At 50.5% G+C, this 16,350-nt stretch overlaps 1 protein-coding gene across 2 annotated transcripts in view; it reads right to left on the bottom strand.

The window, feature by feature from the left end:
• LOC122390912 (ethanolamine kinase 1-like) overlaps nucleotides 1-16,350 on the bottom strand; it is a 31,665-nt gene that overhangs the window by 1,645 nt on the left and 13,670 nt on the right. For both annotated transcript variants that reach the window (XM_043384365.1, XM_043384364.1), the window contains 6 exons: nucleotides 10,613-10,732; nucleotides 2,673-2,807; nucleotides 1,743-2,023; nucleotides 1,216-1,442; nucleotides 543-709; nucleotides 146-237 (listed from right to left, as the gene is read on the bottom strand). In XM_043384365.1, coding sequence (XP_043240300.1) covers nucleotides 146-237; nucleotides 543-709; nucleotides 1,216-1,442; nucleotides 1,743-2,023; nucleotides 2,673-2,807; nucleotides 10,613-10,732 — 1,022 coding nt within the window. The remainder of the gene's footprint in view (nucleotides 1-145; nucleotides 238-542; nucleotides 710-1,215; nucleotides 1,443-1,742; nucleotides 2,024-2,672; nucleotides 2,808-10,612; nucleotides 10,733-16,350) is intronic.

Here is a 16,350-nt window from a genome sequence, read left to right as displayed (position 1 = left end):
CTGTGGGCAATATGCAATTCAAGAGATAAACTTCACGTTTGCAAGGTTGGTACACTTGAGCAATGATCAGAGCTTTATCAATATCCTAGAACACCGTACCTCAGAAAGTCTCTCGCTACTAGAGCCCGAGAGAGGGCGCACTCACTCGAGGTAGTCGAAGTCGATGTTGGAAAACCGGGTCTGCACCAGGGCCCAGACGCCCCAGTAGAAGTGCGACAACAAAGAAAACTTGTTGGCCTGAAAACAGTGCACGACAATGTCATACATACTGAACTGCTTCATATGTTGTAAAAATCCTGGCTGAGATCAGCAAGGAAGTCCAAAATAAATGTGGTTCTGGTCTTTTTTGAGACAACAAGCTAGGTTTGTTTTGCTAAAATTGTGATCAAAATTTATCCCTAACCTTGACTCGAGCGCTTCGAAGACAACCAGCCCCGATACATCAATGTCATGGCACTTAAGCTGAATCTTGGGTAGAGCAGAGGCTTTCCTCGACATACACCAAACCCTCCACCCCACGTCTGTCAGGTAACGATACTCACCTGCACGTATAGCGTCTCCACCTGCAGATCAGTGGGCTCCACTGTCTGCCCATTCGGCTGAGGCGACTCTCCAGGCTTCAGAGAGAGGTAGGTGGCGAGGTAGCACCGCAGCCAGCGCAGCTGAAACTCCCGGTCCGGGAACAGGCTGTAGTCGACGTCCTCAGTGCCTGGGGAGGGACAGGTCGGGTCAGGTCAGGTCAGCTGAAACTCCCGGTCCGGGATCAAAGGCTGCGGTAGTTACCAAGTCCTCAGTGCCTGTAGCGAGGTCGGGTCGATTTAGTTGGAGACATGTTCCTCTCTGGAGACACATGATCTCTGGAGAGTGGAGACATGTTCCAATCTAAGGCCTTATCAAGAGGAAACTCACTGGGATATGTGAGGGTCCTCAGTCTCAGTCTGTTTACCAGGAAACATACAAAAACAAAGGATAGCTCCCAGGTGATACCAGTCGGCACCACAATTAATGTCTCGCGCGCCAAAGAAATAAAATAAAAGAAAACTATACATTCTACAAGTCTGGCCATTTTACACCGTCACCTTTTGAATACTGTTTTATCCGCCCATCCTCGCGTAACACACTGCCACCATCTCGGCATCTCAGTCTGCATCACATCCCTCATGCCCCCATTCTCAATCCCGTTCCCAGCACCACGACCTCCAACCGACTGCTCACCAGCGAACTCATTGAAGTGATTGCCGATGTCGAACGCCTGGTGGTTGACGCCGCCGTACTCGAAGTCGATGAACTTGACGCCGCGCCCGCCGGCCGCCACGATGATGTTGTCCAGCAGGAGGTCGTTGTGGCAGAACACCAGGGGAGAGCCGAGCTCCTCTAGCTCCTCCCGCAGCTGGCGGAGCTCTGTTCGGAGCTGGGCGGCCGACCGCAGCTCCGAGACGAACCTGGGGGCGAGACACCGACCACGGATCAGTGAGGGACACACACGGGCACACTACAGTCGTGGGGAAACAGCCGTTCAGAAGGGAAACACTTGTAAATGTCGCTCGCTTGGCAGAGAAATGTCATTTCAGAAACATGTCGTTCGAGAAAGTGGACGTAAAAAACAACAAAATTGTCCTTTAGCTGATACTTCTCACCAGTCCCGCATAGCGCCAAGCACAACCCTACAGCCTACTGGTTTTCATCACCCCTTAGCTCACATCCCACCCCAACCTTTCCTCCGACATCTCCCCAATATTCACCTCTTCTGCTGCCGGGGATCATCAAACTGTGTGGGCGCCAGGACCATCATCTTGTCCAGCGAGGCCCAGAGGCAGGACCGGCAGGGGTTGCTGCCGTCACCGGCGTCAGGTCCCAGTGGCGTGATCCGGTGCACGCGCGCCAGGGCGGCGGCCACCATCGCGAACACGTCCGGCGCTCGTACGGAGAGCTTGGTGACGGTGTGACCGGGCTCGAAGCCGTACACGATTCCGTTGGAGAAGGTGGCCACTAGAGGACGCGCGCAGCCGGCTCGGTGCATCATCTGACGACCGACGGATAGAGATGTCAGTGTGGGGGATGGGGTGGAGAGGACAGTGGAAAACCGGCTCTCCGGTTAGTCAAGATCAGGTTCACACAGGTCGCATGCCAATGATATACAGCAGACAGCCAAGTGCCAGACGTTGAAATGTTGGGACCCGGTGGACCCTGATAATGTTCACGTGGCGATCTCAGAAATCACATTCGTTGCTAAAATTAGCTTTGCAATGAACCCAATGCCACGAACCAGACAGCGACAGTCAGGATGTGCTTATCAGCCATGTTGCCATGCAATGGGCGAGTGATGTTTATTCACGCTATATTATCGGATTAGAACCAATTGATCTTAAGCCATCACTTGTGGCCACGTAAGGCAAACCAATAGATACTGTAGGCCGGATATCGGTCTCAAAGATAGTGACGTAATAGCCTTGGGTTGTTGAAAAGGTAGGCTTAGGATAGCTTTCGGCGACCAGCGACTTACATAGTGCTCCACTCAGTAGCTTCAGGGACTTCTCAGTGACCCCGGTTACTGATGCTCAGTAACCCGTGCTGACTCTCTCAGTGACCCAAAACGTGCATCTAAGTGACACCGGTGGCTAATTCATGACGCCAGTGCCCCTCTGCACTCATCTCAGCGCTCTCCTGCTGACCTGCATGTTGCGTTTCTCTGCGTCTCTGTCGATGAACCGATCGGTGCCGTCTCCATAGAGCCGGAACAGCAGCGTGGACTCCTGGTCGCCAGCGTGACAGCAGCTCACCAGGGTGTTGGTGAGACCGGCGAACGGCTGCCGGCACGGACACGCGCAGTCAGAATAAATACATCAGTAGGTGGAACTATGGTCAGAGTACCCAAATATAGGAACGATCCCATTTTTGGGAACGGAGTTCCCAAATATGGGAACGGGCGTTCCCATTTATGAGAACGGAAGGTAATTTTTCGGCCGTTCGCCCACTAAAACTCATTAGTGCATCACGTCTCAAAAAAGTGCACGCTAATTTAAGTATCTGCGAAGTCTCTATAAAATTATCTTTAATCTGACCGTTGAACAAGGAAATTGACCGTTGAATGATATTTTTAATGATTTTTTGAAATGACGGAATGGTGAAAACATGGGTTATACTACATTTAACATGCAATTTTAAGGAAAATGAAGCGTTTTTTACAGTTTGAGGTCAAGTATAATAATTTTCACCTGGTTATGAAGTTTCATACTAGCGACACCAGATGCTGACATATGCAAGCGAACACGCGGACAGTCCCGAGGTAATATTGTTGACATTTGGTGTCGAGGCGGACGACCGCGTAGAACGTGCGTGATTTTACCGAACTACTGTTGTAAACTCAGTTTAAGTGGTCGAAAATTATTCAGCTGTATTTTATCAGCCCTGAAAGACATATTTTATTTGGATGCTAGCTGTTTAGCGTTGTTTTATAAGGAGCGTCATGAGCGTGGTTTTTGTCTTCCGTGTTTCTAAGCATGATCGTTTTGGGGGAATTTCTCTTATATAGGTCGCTCTGTGTGGCTTATTTATAATTTTTATGCTGATTTCGATCATTCCTCGTGCCCATCCTACCAGGCCTTTTGCCACTTACTCTCATTAAGAAAGGAAAAAACTAGATTTTCATTGGGACTACGTGTTTTGAGGGTGCAACATATTCAGCGTTCCCATTTTTGGATACTTCCTTGTGCTCGTCAACTATCGGTGATAAACAGACAGGTGCTTGACATGTCTCCACCCTCGGCGCGGACGGTGGATATAGGTATGGAAGACCTTGTTGAACATCGCTGAGCGTTGTGAATTACGTAATCCTGCAGAGGGGGGCGTGCCCGCTGCGAGATCGACGGGAATAAAAGGGCAGAAGACCGGGCGAAACATGCGACGGTCTTGCCGGAAAGGTCATCTGATGATTGTTGCGTTAACAATAATTTGCGGCGTTGGACGTGATGCTTGTTAATGAAAAGAGCCCCTGAAAGGCGTCAGTGAAATCGTTCCCAATTTTGGGTACGCCGTTCCCATAATAAGGAACGCTTGCAGCGCCAGTGTACGAGAGCGTTCCCAAATTTGGGCTCGCGGCCCGGATGATGGACTGCTTTAGAAATAGGGGAACGATTTGAAACTACGATGGGCCTTACAATATCAAACTCCCTCCCAACAATATTGAGACAAATATCAGGCGGTTCACGATCGTTTTATATTTTTTGGACGTCATTTAACGGTTCTTTTTCTTGTTTTAAATAATGCCTACGTGGCGTTCCCATATTTGGGTTTATCGTTCCCAAACATGGGAACGAAAATGCGTTCCCGAAAATGGGTACGCTTGACCATAGTTCCGCCTACTGACATGGACCGAGACGCACACGCATGTCAGAACCAGTATAACGCCTTTTGGGGCGACTAACGGAGCGAGCGACAGGGTGGGCCTTGCACGTGCGAAATTGCGAGGGGGTATGTACGGTTCTCCAGTAAAAGTCTTGTTGGTTTTGCTTTTTGGGAAATATCTGGTCCTATATAATGTTCAAATGCATAAGTATCAACCCGAATTATGTGTATGCACATTTACCACGAGACTGTGAAATTGCATCGTTGTATGCCAAATACTTTCTGAGATATCCACCAAAAACCTCATTTTCTGCCGTTTGGGGTATTCTGGCCGCAATCTTCCTGGGATCGCCTATGACATCCATGGTGCCACCTAGCGAGAGGGACGCGGAAACACAGAATCATGAATGAATCGAGCGCGTAGTAAACGGTGTATGGAAGGGAGACTCGGCAGAGGCTATCCGGGTGGCCGGCGCGCGGCGCGCCCTTAGGCATCGGCCGACCCTTCGGACCGCGTGGGGTCAGAGGTCGCGCTCGGGAAGTCTCGGCTCTGGGTTTTAGCGCTGTGCAGTCAGGAAGGGAGGGGAGGATAGCGCTAGCCCGACTGACTAGTATCTCGGCTGATTCGTGTGGGGTGGAAGGGATCACAGAACAGGATGGTGGCTAGTGGTGGATGATGGGATGGTGGTTAGGTTAGTGCGTACTGCGAAAACGTAGCTGAACATGCTTTTTTCTTGGCAAACAACATGCAGCATAATGTGCGGGATTATGCCAGAACTCATACAAAAAGGAGCTAATATTTCGGCCGAGGGAGTGGATGAGTGCCGTGACAAAGCATGACGATGCTGCCAAAATCGGAATGCTTTTTTGCCCCCATTTTTTTTTTTAAACCTAACATGCAGCGCTTGATCCGAACTTAGAGGTCCCCGACTGACCTTAGACCTTAAAATCGCACCCGTCCGGTGCGCCACCTTTCCTTCAGGGGCGCTCTTCTTGGTTGTATCTGTTCTTACCAATAACTAAAGCAAATCGAGTGTATAAAAAAGGCATACCTCAAACACAGTTTTATTCACATCCGCTCGTGTGCATACTTGTTTTGACCTATACCTTCTCGCATTATAATATATCACTTCAGTGCTTAACCCTCAACGAAATTTTGGGTTTTCTGCATATACCCCGGCCGGGGGGGGGGGGCGATTACGACCCCTCTTCGTCTTTTTGCCCCTAATTGAGCTAGCGCCTTGCGGATAAAACTGAGCGCGTGCGTCGTATGAGATGCAGCAACTGGTACCCGAGTTGAACGTCTCAGGTCCACCGATAAACTCTGAGGTCAGTATAAGTGCTCCAAGTCGCAGGATCGGTTTTTGGTAAACAACTTCACCATAAGTGGTTACAGAGCCAAGATAATGGCACCATCGAGTTTTGCATGCTCAAGCGCGTCTATACGCTTTGTTTTTGTTGAGGTCAATTTAAGGTTTTTACCTCAGGTCATATCAGGGCAGAGCCACTCAGGCCACGAGGCTGGCTCAAGGAGGTCATATCGCTTCTTCGATTCGGTAGGTCCTTACAAGTCCACTGGTGGCTTCCCGACTCGCTAGCTCAATTTGATCGGGACTTTTTGGTGAAATCTCCTGTGACCTTAGTGACGTCATAAATGAAGTCGCCTAACTTTAAGAATGGAAAAGTGAATGCTGGGGCTTGCAAATATTGTATGAAATCGCGAATTCATGCGCTTGAGACAGCTTTAGATGGCTCCCGGCGCCAAAATAACAGTTTTCATATTTTGCGTTGCGTGACCGAGAGGTTGCGTGACCGACCTGACTTCAGGTGACTCTTAAGAAAATACGAGATAGCTACATACAAGTTGTGAGGCCTCTGGGAGATAGTACTAGATCATATAAGCTTCATTCCCCGTTGAAAAGTCCCCTGGCACGAAGGGTGCTGCGACGTCGCGACATTTTGGGACCTTACAGAGGTTCACTTTTGACGTCATTGGTCAACGGCCTGACCTTAACCGTCGCACTTGTAGGAGGGTGTCGAACAGACCTCCTACCAGGGCTGCGGAGTCGATGGATTTTCGGCGACTCCGACTCCGACTCCGACTCCGGCTTTCAAAAACCAGCTCCGACTCCGACTCCGACTCCGGGCAGAATTGTCGACTCCGACCGACTCCAACTCCCGACTCCGACTCCGCAGGTCTGGCAGGGCTGCGGAGTCGACAGATTTTCGGTGACTCCGACTCCGACTCCGGCTCGGGTTTCTAAAATCGACTCCGACTCCGACTCCGACTCCGGTCACAACTGTCGACTCCGACCGACTCCGACTCCGACTCCGACTCCGACTCCGCAGCCCTGCCTCCTACTCTCAGTTTTTCGCAAATAACTCGCGCAAAAAGCGGCTGATTGCGACGAAACTTTCAGTACCCTCGAGTTAATCAATATTACGCCTACCCTATAATTTGCATGACCCTGGCTCAAAAGACCTTTGACTTGTGACCTGTTTCCGAGACCATGTTTGGCCGGAATCGCGTTTTGGCGTATTTCGAGTAGAGCGCGTTTTATTGTCTTTTTGTGGCTTTAAGCGATCAAACATGTGAAAGGTTGATCCCATGGATTCTAGTGGGTATCAAGGTCACGTGAAGGTCAGTCAGGTCACTGACCTTTGATGACCTTTGTTCACTCTTTCGAGTTCTACATGTTTCTAGGGTAGATTTTGGAGTTGATTTCGCATTTAGAAACCGTTTGAACATTTAAGAAGTAGTTTTGGTTCCCTCGTAACATGTGACCTGACCAGACCTGGCCCGACCTGGCCTAAATGCACAAAAACATCATCTGTGATCAAAACTAACTTGAATTTCGTGATCAGCACCCCGCAAAACCCTATAACAGCTTCACTTTACGAAGCTCTACAGGTCCCGATTCCCCGACTTTTGAGTTATATTGACCTGTCAACCAATGACCTAGGACCTTAAAATTGGGTATCATCGGCCTCCTCTCGTCACGGGCAACACGTTCTTATTCCGCGAAGCTCTAGCTCGATTAGGGGCTGAACGGCAAAGGGGTCCAACGGACCCTCCTACCCCCCCCCCTTTACGATAGACGCTGGCAAAAGACCAATATGGGCGAGGGTGAAAATACAGATGCTGTCACAAAAATTCAGCTTGAATCAAAGGTCAGGCTTGCCAAATTTCAGCTCTCGCAGCTATCAACAAAAAAAAAACACATGTGGAGGCGGCACCCGCCTCCCTCCTCCCCCCTCTCCTCTCGGCCACTGCCAGCGAGGTTTTAAGCGTATCATACATGTTACAAAGCATCATATCAAGATGACACATCCCAGCAGCCATATGCACTGAACAAAAACTTATTACCCACGCTAGTCTATCGGCACCATAGCACATGGTCGAGACTGTCGTCAGCCACGGATGCGCACTCGACCAACCCTCTGAGCCCGTTGACTGCGGGTGACCTTGACATGTCAAGCCTGATCGGCGGCCGGCCGCTGTCGTGCGGTCGTTACACGCGGAGGGGAGGGAGACACAAAGTTCTACGTTATAGCTGACCTCTGACCTTTCCCTGCGCCCTGGTCACTGACCCCGCTCCATGTCGCTGGGCGGTGGCATGGCGGTGGAAACCGGTTCTAGCCTCTACACATGCCACCATTCTAACCCTCCCCTCCCCACGCTACTACGCGGCGTGGAGTACGCTCGTGCGTAACTGGGCGGAGCAAGGGGTCACGCGATACAGGGGCGGAACTGGTTGCCCTCCCGCTCGCCGAGCGACCAACGACTAATACCCTGGAGAACCGTACCTCCAACTGACTTGTGCACGGCACCCTACTAACCGGTCTCTAGCGATATGCCAAATTTGAGCACAATCGGCCCAGCCGTTCTCGAGATCTGGAAGCGGCACCCTGCACGTGCGCACGTGCAAAATGGGTCCCAACTGACTTGTGCACGGCACCCTACTAAGTATTAACTGCTCCGTAACCGTGTACCAAATTTGAGCGCAATCGGTCCAGCCGTTCTCGAGATCTGAAATCGACCCCTGCACGTGCGCACGTGCAGCAGCACCCCAACTGTGGCACATGGATCTGCAGTGCCTAGTGGGTGCCTACCTACATGCCAACTTTCAGCGCAATCGGCCCAGTAGTTACCGAGATATTGCAACTATTACAAAAGTGACACCTCTTCGTTTTGCACGTGGCACGTGCATAAGGAGTCACCCACATGCATCGGAAATAGTCCAATACTTGGTAGAAGGAATGAAGCTACCCTACAAAAATTACCGCATGTAAATCGGTCAAGTGGTTGCTGAGATATAAGCGTCGCAAAAAAAGTGACCACGGCCGGCCGGCCGGCCGGCCGCTCATACTCAGAAATTTCCGTTAATCTAAGGAAAGACTACGCTCGCTTCGCTCGCTCCGTAATAACCAGTATAACGCCTTTTGGGGCGACTAACGGAGCGAGCGAGAGTGTGGGCCTTGCACGTGCGAAATTGCGAGGGGGTACCTCCAACTGACTTGTGCACGGCACCCTACTAACCGGTCTCTAGCGACGTGCCAAATTTGGGCACAATCGGCCCAGCCGTTCTCGAGATCTGGAAGCGGCACCCTGCACGTGCGCACGTGCAAAATGGGTCCCAACTGACTTGTGCACGGCACCCTACTAACCGGTCCCTAACTGTGTACCAAATTTGAGCGCAATCGGTCGAGCCGTTCTCGAGATCTGGAAACGACCCCTGCACGTGCGCACGCGCAGCAGCACCCCAACTCTGGCACATGGATATGCAGTGCCAAGTAGGTGCCTACCTACATGCCAACTTTCAGCGCAATCGGCCAAGTAGTTACCGAGATATTGCAACAATTACAAAACGGACACCTCTTCTTTTTGCACGTGGCACGTGCATAAGGGGTCACCCACATGCATCAGGAATAGTTCAATACTTGGTAGAAGGAATGAAGCTACCCTACAAAAATTACCGCGTGTAAATCGGTCAAGTGGTTGCTGAGATATAAGCCTCGCAAAAGCGTGACCACGGCCGGCCGGCCGGCCGGCCGCTCATACTCAGAAATTTCCGTTAATCTAAAGGAAAGACTACGCTCGCTTCGCTCGCTCCGTAAACACACGCACATCAGTGACAGCGTACCCACTACCCACTATACAGAACAGGGTCAGGGACAGAAACGGACTGGCACTGACGGAAAACGCATGGACCGAATGAATGACCCATATCCAGATGGATCTTATCACATATGGGTCACGGATTCGTGGAGTCCGGATGTAACTCGTCAGCACTGCATTGTATAAAGTTGTACACGCTGTATTATAAAGTTGTACAAGCTGTATTGTACCAGTATAACGCCTTTTGGGGCGACTAACGGAGCGAGCGAGAGGGTGGGCCTTGCACGTGCGAAATTGCGAGGGGGTACCTCCAACTGACTTGTGCACGGCACCTTACTAACCGGTCTCTAGCGACGTGCCAAATTTGGGCACAATCGGCCCAGCCGTTCTCGAGATCTGGAAGCGGCACCCTGCACGTGCGCACGTGCAAAATGGGTCCCAACTGACTTGTGCACGGCACGCTACTAACTGCTCCGTAACCGTGTACCAAATTTGAGCGCAATCGGTCCAGCCGTTCTCGAGATCTGGAATCGACCCCTGCACGTGCGCACGCGCAGCAGCACCCCAACTCTGGCACATGGATATGCAGTGCCTAGTGGATGCCTACCTACATGCCAACTTTCAGCGCAATCGGCCCAGTAGTTATCGAGATATTGCAACTATTACAAAAGTGACACCTCTTCGTTTTGCACGTGGCACGTGCATAAGGGGTCACCCACATGCATCGGGAATAGTCCAATACTTGGTAGAAGGAATGAAGCTACCCTACAAAAATTACCGCATGTAAATCGGTCAAGTGGTTGCTGAGATATAAGCTTCGCAGAATCGTGACCACGGCCGGCCGGCCGGCCGCTCATACTCAGAAATTTCCGTTATTCTACGTAAGACTCCGCTCGCTTCGCTCGCTCCGTACTAAAGTTGTATCATACTATGTTTAGGTTTAGGTGTTTAGTTAGGTCAGTCGGAAAAACCAGCCTCGGGCCTCATACGGGAACTGTCTAAGCTCCAACTGCCGTTGTTCAATTTCAGACGGATATTGACCAGGTTCTAGATTCTGTAGCTTACCTTCAGACCAATGTTGTCTAGGCTTTGACCAACGCAAATTACCTTCAAACGGAGCTGAGCCGGGCTCCAGCTGTCTTAACTCACCTTCAAGCGCAGGTTGTCCAGGTTCCAGTCGGGACGGAGGGCGGCCACAATCTCAAGCAAGCCAGCCTCATAGTCAGCCGGGTCGAGCTTCGTCTCAAACGACCTCATTGTCTCCGGTTCCTGAAACAGCGACGGTAATTTAGAGCTTCCAAGGGTCACGATTCCATTACATCACATTCTCCGTAGCCTCACCACCACACAATGTCACTCGTCATCAAACAGATTGTGGCACCGCTCTGAAATTGATTGGCTGGAGTGACGAATTCAAAGCAGGCAGCCTAGATGAGACGGGATCACGTGTCTGGGGTTCAAGCAACCTACCGCTGAGCCGAACCAAGATCACTATAATAATAATAATAATAATAATAATATTTATTGCATACCGAAGTCGGTACATATATGTAATACACAAGCAGCACACATACATTACACATCATTGATCATTCATCAATATAAAAAAAAACTAATGCGGAACAGTAAGATCCCTAAAACAACTGGTACGCAAACCGATCTGCGGCACCATCATTCCCCCTCTGCCTTAGGGGATACCCGGGAGGTATGGGCCCCCTGGAGGCATGGGCCATCGCAGTTTTAAAGAAGTGTTGCGTATTTTTACACATTTGACGGCGTAAACTGGTAGCAGCCATTCCGTTATACAACCCACGTGATTTTCAAAATCTTCCTCAGTCTTCTTTGGCAATGAGCGATGATAAAACGTTTTTGACCCCTTCGAGTAAAATACGGTACATACAGAAAATTCGTGATAAATTTGAACCAGGCTCGTTTTATGATGTCAAACCGTCGCTAACATAAAGTTTAAAGCATACAAATTAAGACTGGATAGACAATTTGAAGCTTTCTTGCAAGATTATGGGCTGAGATGCTACGCACATTCTGGCGTCCTAACCGGTAGGTTCGGGCCACCCACCCCGTTGATCTATATTATGAATTATAAGTCGTCCGTGCGTGCGTGCGTGCGTAATCCGTCATGACTTATGTGTCTTATTGCGCCTGAAAGGCGCCGCGTATCGGCGTGAAATTTGGCATGCCAAATCTGTGGGCGTGGACGGCCTTTGTATTCAAATTTGGGCGTGATCGGGCCAGGGGTGCGCCGTCGGCACGTGCAAAAGGGTGCTCCCATAGGCTTAACACGTGGCCGGCGAAAACCGCCAACGGGCGAAAATCGGGCCTGCAGCGCTCCTTTCCCGAGCTTATATCTCGGCAACCGTAAGTCGCAGCCACATGCGGTTTTCACTGATGGATACAGAAGAGATTGGTCTATCGTATGCAATAAGTTTTTTTTCTTAGGTATGAACCGCGTGCAAAGAAATAGCCTCTAATCTCGAGAAAACGGGCATTTTTTTTACACATTTCAGGAAAAACGTTGGCATTTGAAAACGATGCATTGGAATGACACCGGATGCATTTCGCGGACTACAAGAGGATCTGAACTGTTCAGAAAATATATATTTTTGCCCATTCACTCGCACATCTTCATAATTACACGCTTACAAATTGAGGGTTTGACGTGTTACGTTCATGCTCACCTTTGCACCGTCATAATGTATTGATAACGTCGACTTATGGCTATAAATCTACCCCAGATCGAAAGAACACTCTTTTCTGATCAATATCCACCCAAAATATTTTCAAAAAGTCATCAAGGGTTTTAAGAAACAGAGCAATGATTATACCGTTTTTGACGCATTTTTACCGGTTGAGCGGCGGCCGGGCTTGAGAAGGCGGCCAGCGGCGCGGTAATATTACCGTGTGCTTTATATTCGTCTAATACTCGCCACCGCCCCGCTGACAGCGCGGCCGAGTGGATATGATGCCAGTCTAAACACGCGAAGGCGGGTGGTTCGCGGCTGGTCAGCTACAAAGTTTTTCGCCCGAATTCGTCCCTAGGTAGCATTCGGCCAGCCGGCAACCGCCGAGAGGGATGCGAATGTTACATTTTAACGAGCTGGCGTACCGTTAGGGATCGACTCAGCAACAAAGCATTCTTACTCTCAGATCAATATACCGAAAGCTGGCCATCTAGGGTATGAGTACTAAATAGTGTATGGGCAGAGTAGGTATGGGCAGGGTAGGGTATGGTTAGGTGACTGGTAGGATAGGGTAGAAGTTGGGTATGGGCCGGGTAGGGTATTGGCAGGGTAGGGTAATGGCCTAAATAGTGTATGGGCAGAGTAGGTATGGGCAGGGTAGGGTATGGTTAGGTGACTGGTAGGATAGGGTAGAAGTTGGGTATGGCCCGGGTAGGGTATGGGCAGGGTAGGGTAATGGCAGTGTTAGAGTATGGGCAGGGCAGGGTATGGGCAGGGCAGAGTATGGTTAGGTGATGGGTAGGATAGGATAGAAGTTGGGTATGGGCAGGATAGGGTATGGGCAGGTAGGGTATGGGTAAGGACCCAAATAATACCAATAAAACGATTTTTAACCCAGCATAATGAATCCGTAAAACCAATTTAATCAAAACATAAAGTTATAGCGCAAAACATGCCATCTAGTCCTAAGTAAATAAAAAGATGCTTTAATTGAATGTCCCCGTCAATAAGTTTAATTTTTGTCGCGCAAGGTCGAAAATTGAACTTCAAATTTCATTCGAACAGAAAAATATTATTGATCTTATTTCATGGTGCATGATTGAGTTTACCAAAATACATATGGGCCTAAGTGACCTCCATGAGGTAAGCTGTTCGCCGCTTATGCGGTTCCTGGGCTCTAAGAGAGATCAAGGTAGATACCAGCTACGAGTATTATTCTCATTGTCGAGAAAAGAATATGAAACATGGCACCGGCCCATGCCTCCCGGGACATGGCCCATACCTCCCGGGACATGGCCCATACCTCCCGGGCCATGGCCCATACCTCCCGGGCCATGGCCCATACCTCCCGGTGTATTTTAACGGATCGAAAAAACGCATGATTTATTGAAAGTTATCTCGAGACAAAATGGTTGATCCCAGATGCCTAATATCAGGCACACGTTGCAGGCGAAAGGCAATTTCACGTACACAGAGTGAAAAACCGGGTCTAGCCACCGCCAACTGAAAGAAAATTGCCTTTTCACAAAACCGGCCCATACCTCCCGGGTCTCCCCTACTACATTTTCGATGCGCGCAACAAACACATTATTTAGCTCAAAAGGGGAGATGGCGGACAAATCCGGCCTACAAATTTCGAATCCGGCAAACAAATCGCGGACAAATCCGGCGGACAAATCCGGCAAGCAAGTTTCATCACTGCTATAGTATAGACTATAGTCAGACTCAGATAGCTCTCCATCTATGCGTCCCACTCCTCACCCACCCCTCACTGGCTCGGCGCCGCCGCTCACCATTCCGCTGTATGAGCTGGTGCACCGTGCGTGAGGCAGTCCGGACACCACCGTACTAACTGCCGAGCCACTGTTGCCTGCTCTGCTGCGGTGGCGAAACAAGCACGGAGCCGACTGCCCGCCGCCGCCGCCCCCGGCGAGGTCGAACAGAGGGCGGCATGACGTGAACCCGTATTTACGGCGCGAGCGGACGCGTATTTATCGGCTGTGTACTACCGATGTGCGGATGGCGAGGCCGGGCGCCCGATGTCGGTGTCACACATTTGGTGAACAGCAGGTGCATGGTGAGAACAAAGAGCAAGGAGGAAAAGCAAAAGAAAGAATGGAGGTCACAGCCGGAAAAAGCAAGATGAACACAACTTGTCAGCTAGGCCTTGAGTCGGCTGATGTTAGGACAACACTATTCGACAGCCACCCTTGCAGCCATTCCTAACTCAGGAACCACTGAACCGATCGGGACGAGCAAAACACAATTTGAATCAGGGGGTACGATTTTATCAGCCGTTTCGACTTTCGAATATGGTGACCTCAAGTGACCTCGGTGACCTCGAAAGGTCAACTTTCCGTTTTCGCCTATTGCAGCCATTCAATAACTCAGGAACTACTAGGCCGATGGCGACGAAAACACCACCAGTCGATTCAGCGTGTGCAATTTCATCAGCCGATTTGCATATGGTGACCTCAGGCGACCTCGGTGACCTCGAAAGATCAACTTTACGTTTTCACCTATTGCAGCCATTCTATAACTCAGGAACTACTGGGCCGATCGCGACGAGAACACCACCAGTCGATTCAGCGTATGCGATTTCGTCAGCCGTTTCGAATATGGTTACCTCAGGTGACCTCGGTGACCTTGGGGGGTCACATGACGGGACCGTTGTCGCATATTGCAGCCATTCTATAACTCAAGAATTACTGGGCCGATCGCGACGAAAACACCACCAGTCGATTCAGCGTTTGCGATTTCATCAGCCGTTTCGACTTTCGAATATGGTGACCTCAGGTGACCTTGGTGACCTTGGGAGGTCACATGACTGTTGTCGCCTATGACAGTCATTTTATAACTCAGGAACCACTGCACTGGGCCGATCGAGACGAAATTTCATAGACATTCATTTTTGCTCAAACTGAACCATGTCCATGTGACATCACTTTTATGTCAATTCATTAACTTTTGTATAGGTGGGAGGGTCCCTTTAAACAGACAGGTGTTTGACATGCCTCCACCCTCAGCGCGGACGGCGGATATTTAGGTACGGAAGACCTTGCTAAACATCGCTTAGCGTTGTGCAGTACTTAATCCTGCAGGGGGGGGGGGGAGGGGGCGTGCCCACTGCGGGATCGACGGGAGTGAGAGCGCAGAAGACCTGGCGATTTTGACTTTTGGAGAAGCAAGCGGCCGTCCTGCCGGCTGCTGGAAAGGTCATCTTATGATTGTTGCGGTTGAGGTGTCGGACGTAATGCGTGTTGATGAAAACAGCCCGCGAAAGGCGTCGGTGAAATTGTTCCCAGTTTTGGAATTTGGATAGGTAGGTACGCTGTTCCCATAATGAGGAACGCTGGCAATGCCAGTGTACGAAAGCGTTCCCAAATTTGGGCACATGGTCCGGACGGTGGACTGCTTTAGAAATAGGGGCAGGCAGGCAGGACCGCAGGCAGGTGGTTACTGGTGGTGGCTCCGACCCTCTCCACGTGTCCCACGGCGTAGCCCAGGGATCCATCCTCGGTCCGATCCTGTTTCTCCTCGTGACCAACGACCTCTCCAGCTTCCTTACCCACGGCCGCTTATTATCCTACGCCGACGACACCCAGATCCTCGACCACTCCCCTCCCACTGCCGTCGGCCTATCCAGCCTCAAAACACGCGTCGAAGAATCCTTATCCGAACTCCAAACCTGGTTCCAGCAGAACAGCCTGAAGATGAACCCCAGAAAAACATCCTTTACTCCCGTTGGCACCAAACAAACCTTGGCAAAAACCCACGATTTCCACATCTTATCCGGCTTAACCATTCAGCCATCCAAAACCGTGAAAATCCTCGGAGTCCTTCTCGACCAGCAGCTGACCTGGCAACCCCATATTGACGCAGTCGTTTGGCGGTGCAACGCCATCACCATATCACTCTTCAAAGTGCGTCATCATCTCACTCCTGAAGTACGTAAGCTGCTGGTCGAAACACATGTCCTTCCCCACATTCATTACTGCTTGTCCGTTTGGGGAGGAGCCGCCCAGTGCCACCTCCAACGAGTTCAAAAGTCTCTGAACCTTGCGGCCAGAATGGTGTCTGGGGTGCGCCGCTCAGAGCACATCTCGCCCACACTTGCGGCACTAGGCTGGCACAGAGTGGACGACATGGTACGCACGCACGACCGTGCCCTAGTGGCGCGAGCAGTGA

Source organism: Amphibalanus amphitrite, unplaced genomic scaffold (genome assembly GCF_019059575.1).
Source record: "Amphibalanus amphitrite isolate SeventyFive unplaced genomic scaffold, NRLGWU_Aamphi_draft 000414F_arrow, whole genome shotgun sequence".
Classification (NCBI taxonomy): Eukaryota; Metazoa; Arthropoda; class Thecostraca; order Balanomorpha; family Balanidae; genus Amphibalanus; species Amphibalanus amphitrite.
This window is presented reverse-complemented; position numbering and strand designations above follow the sequence as displayed.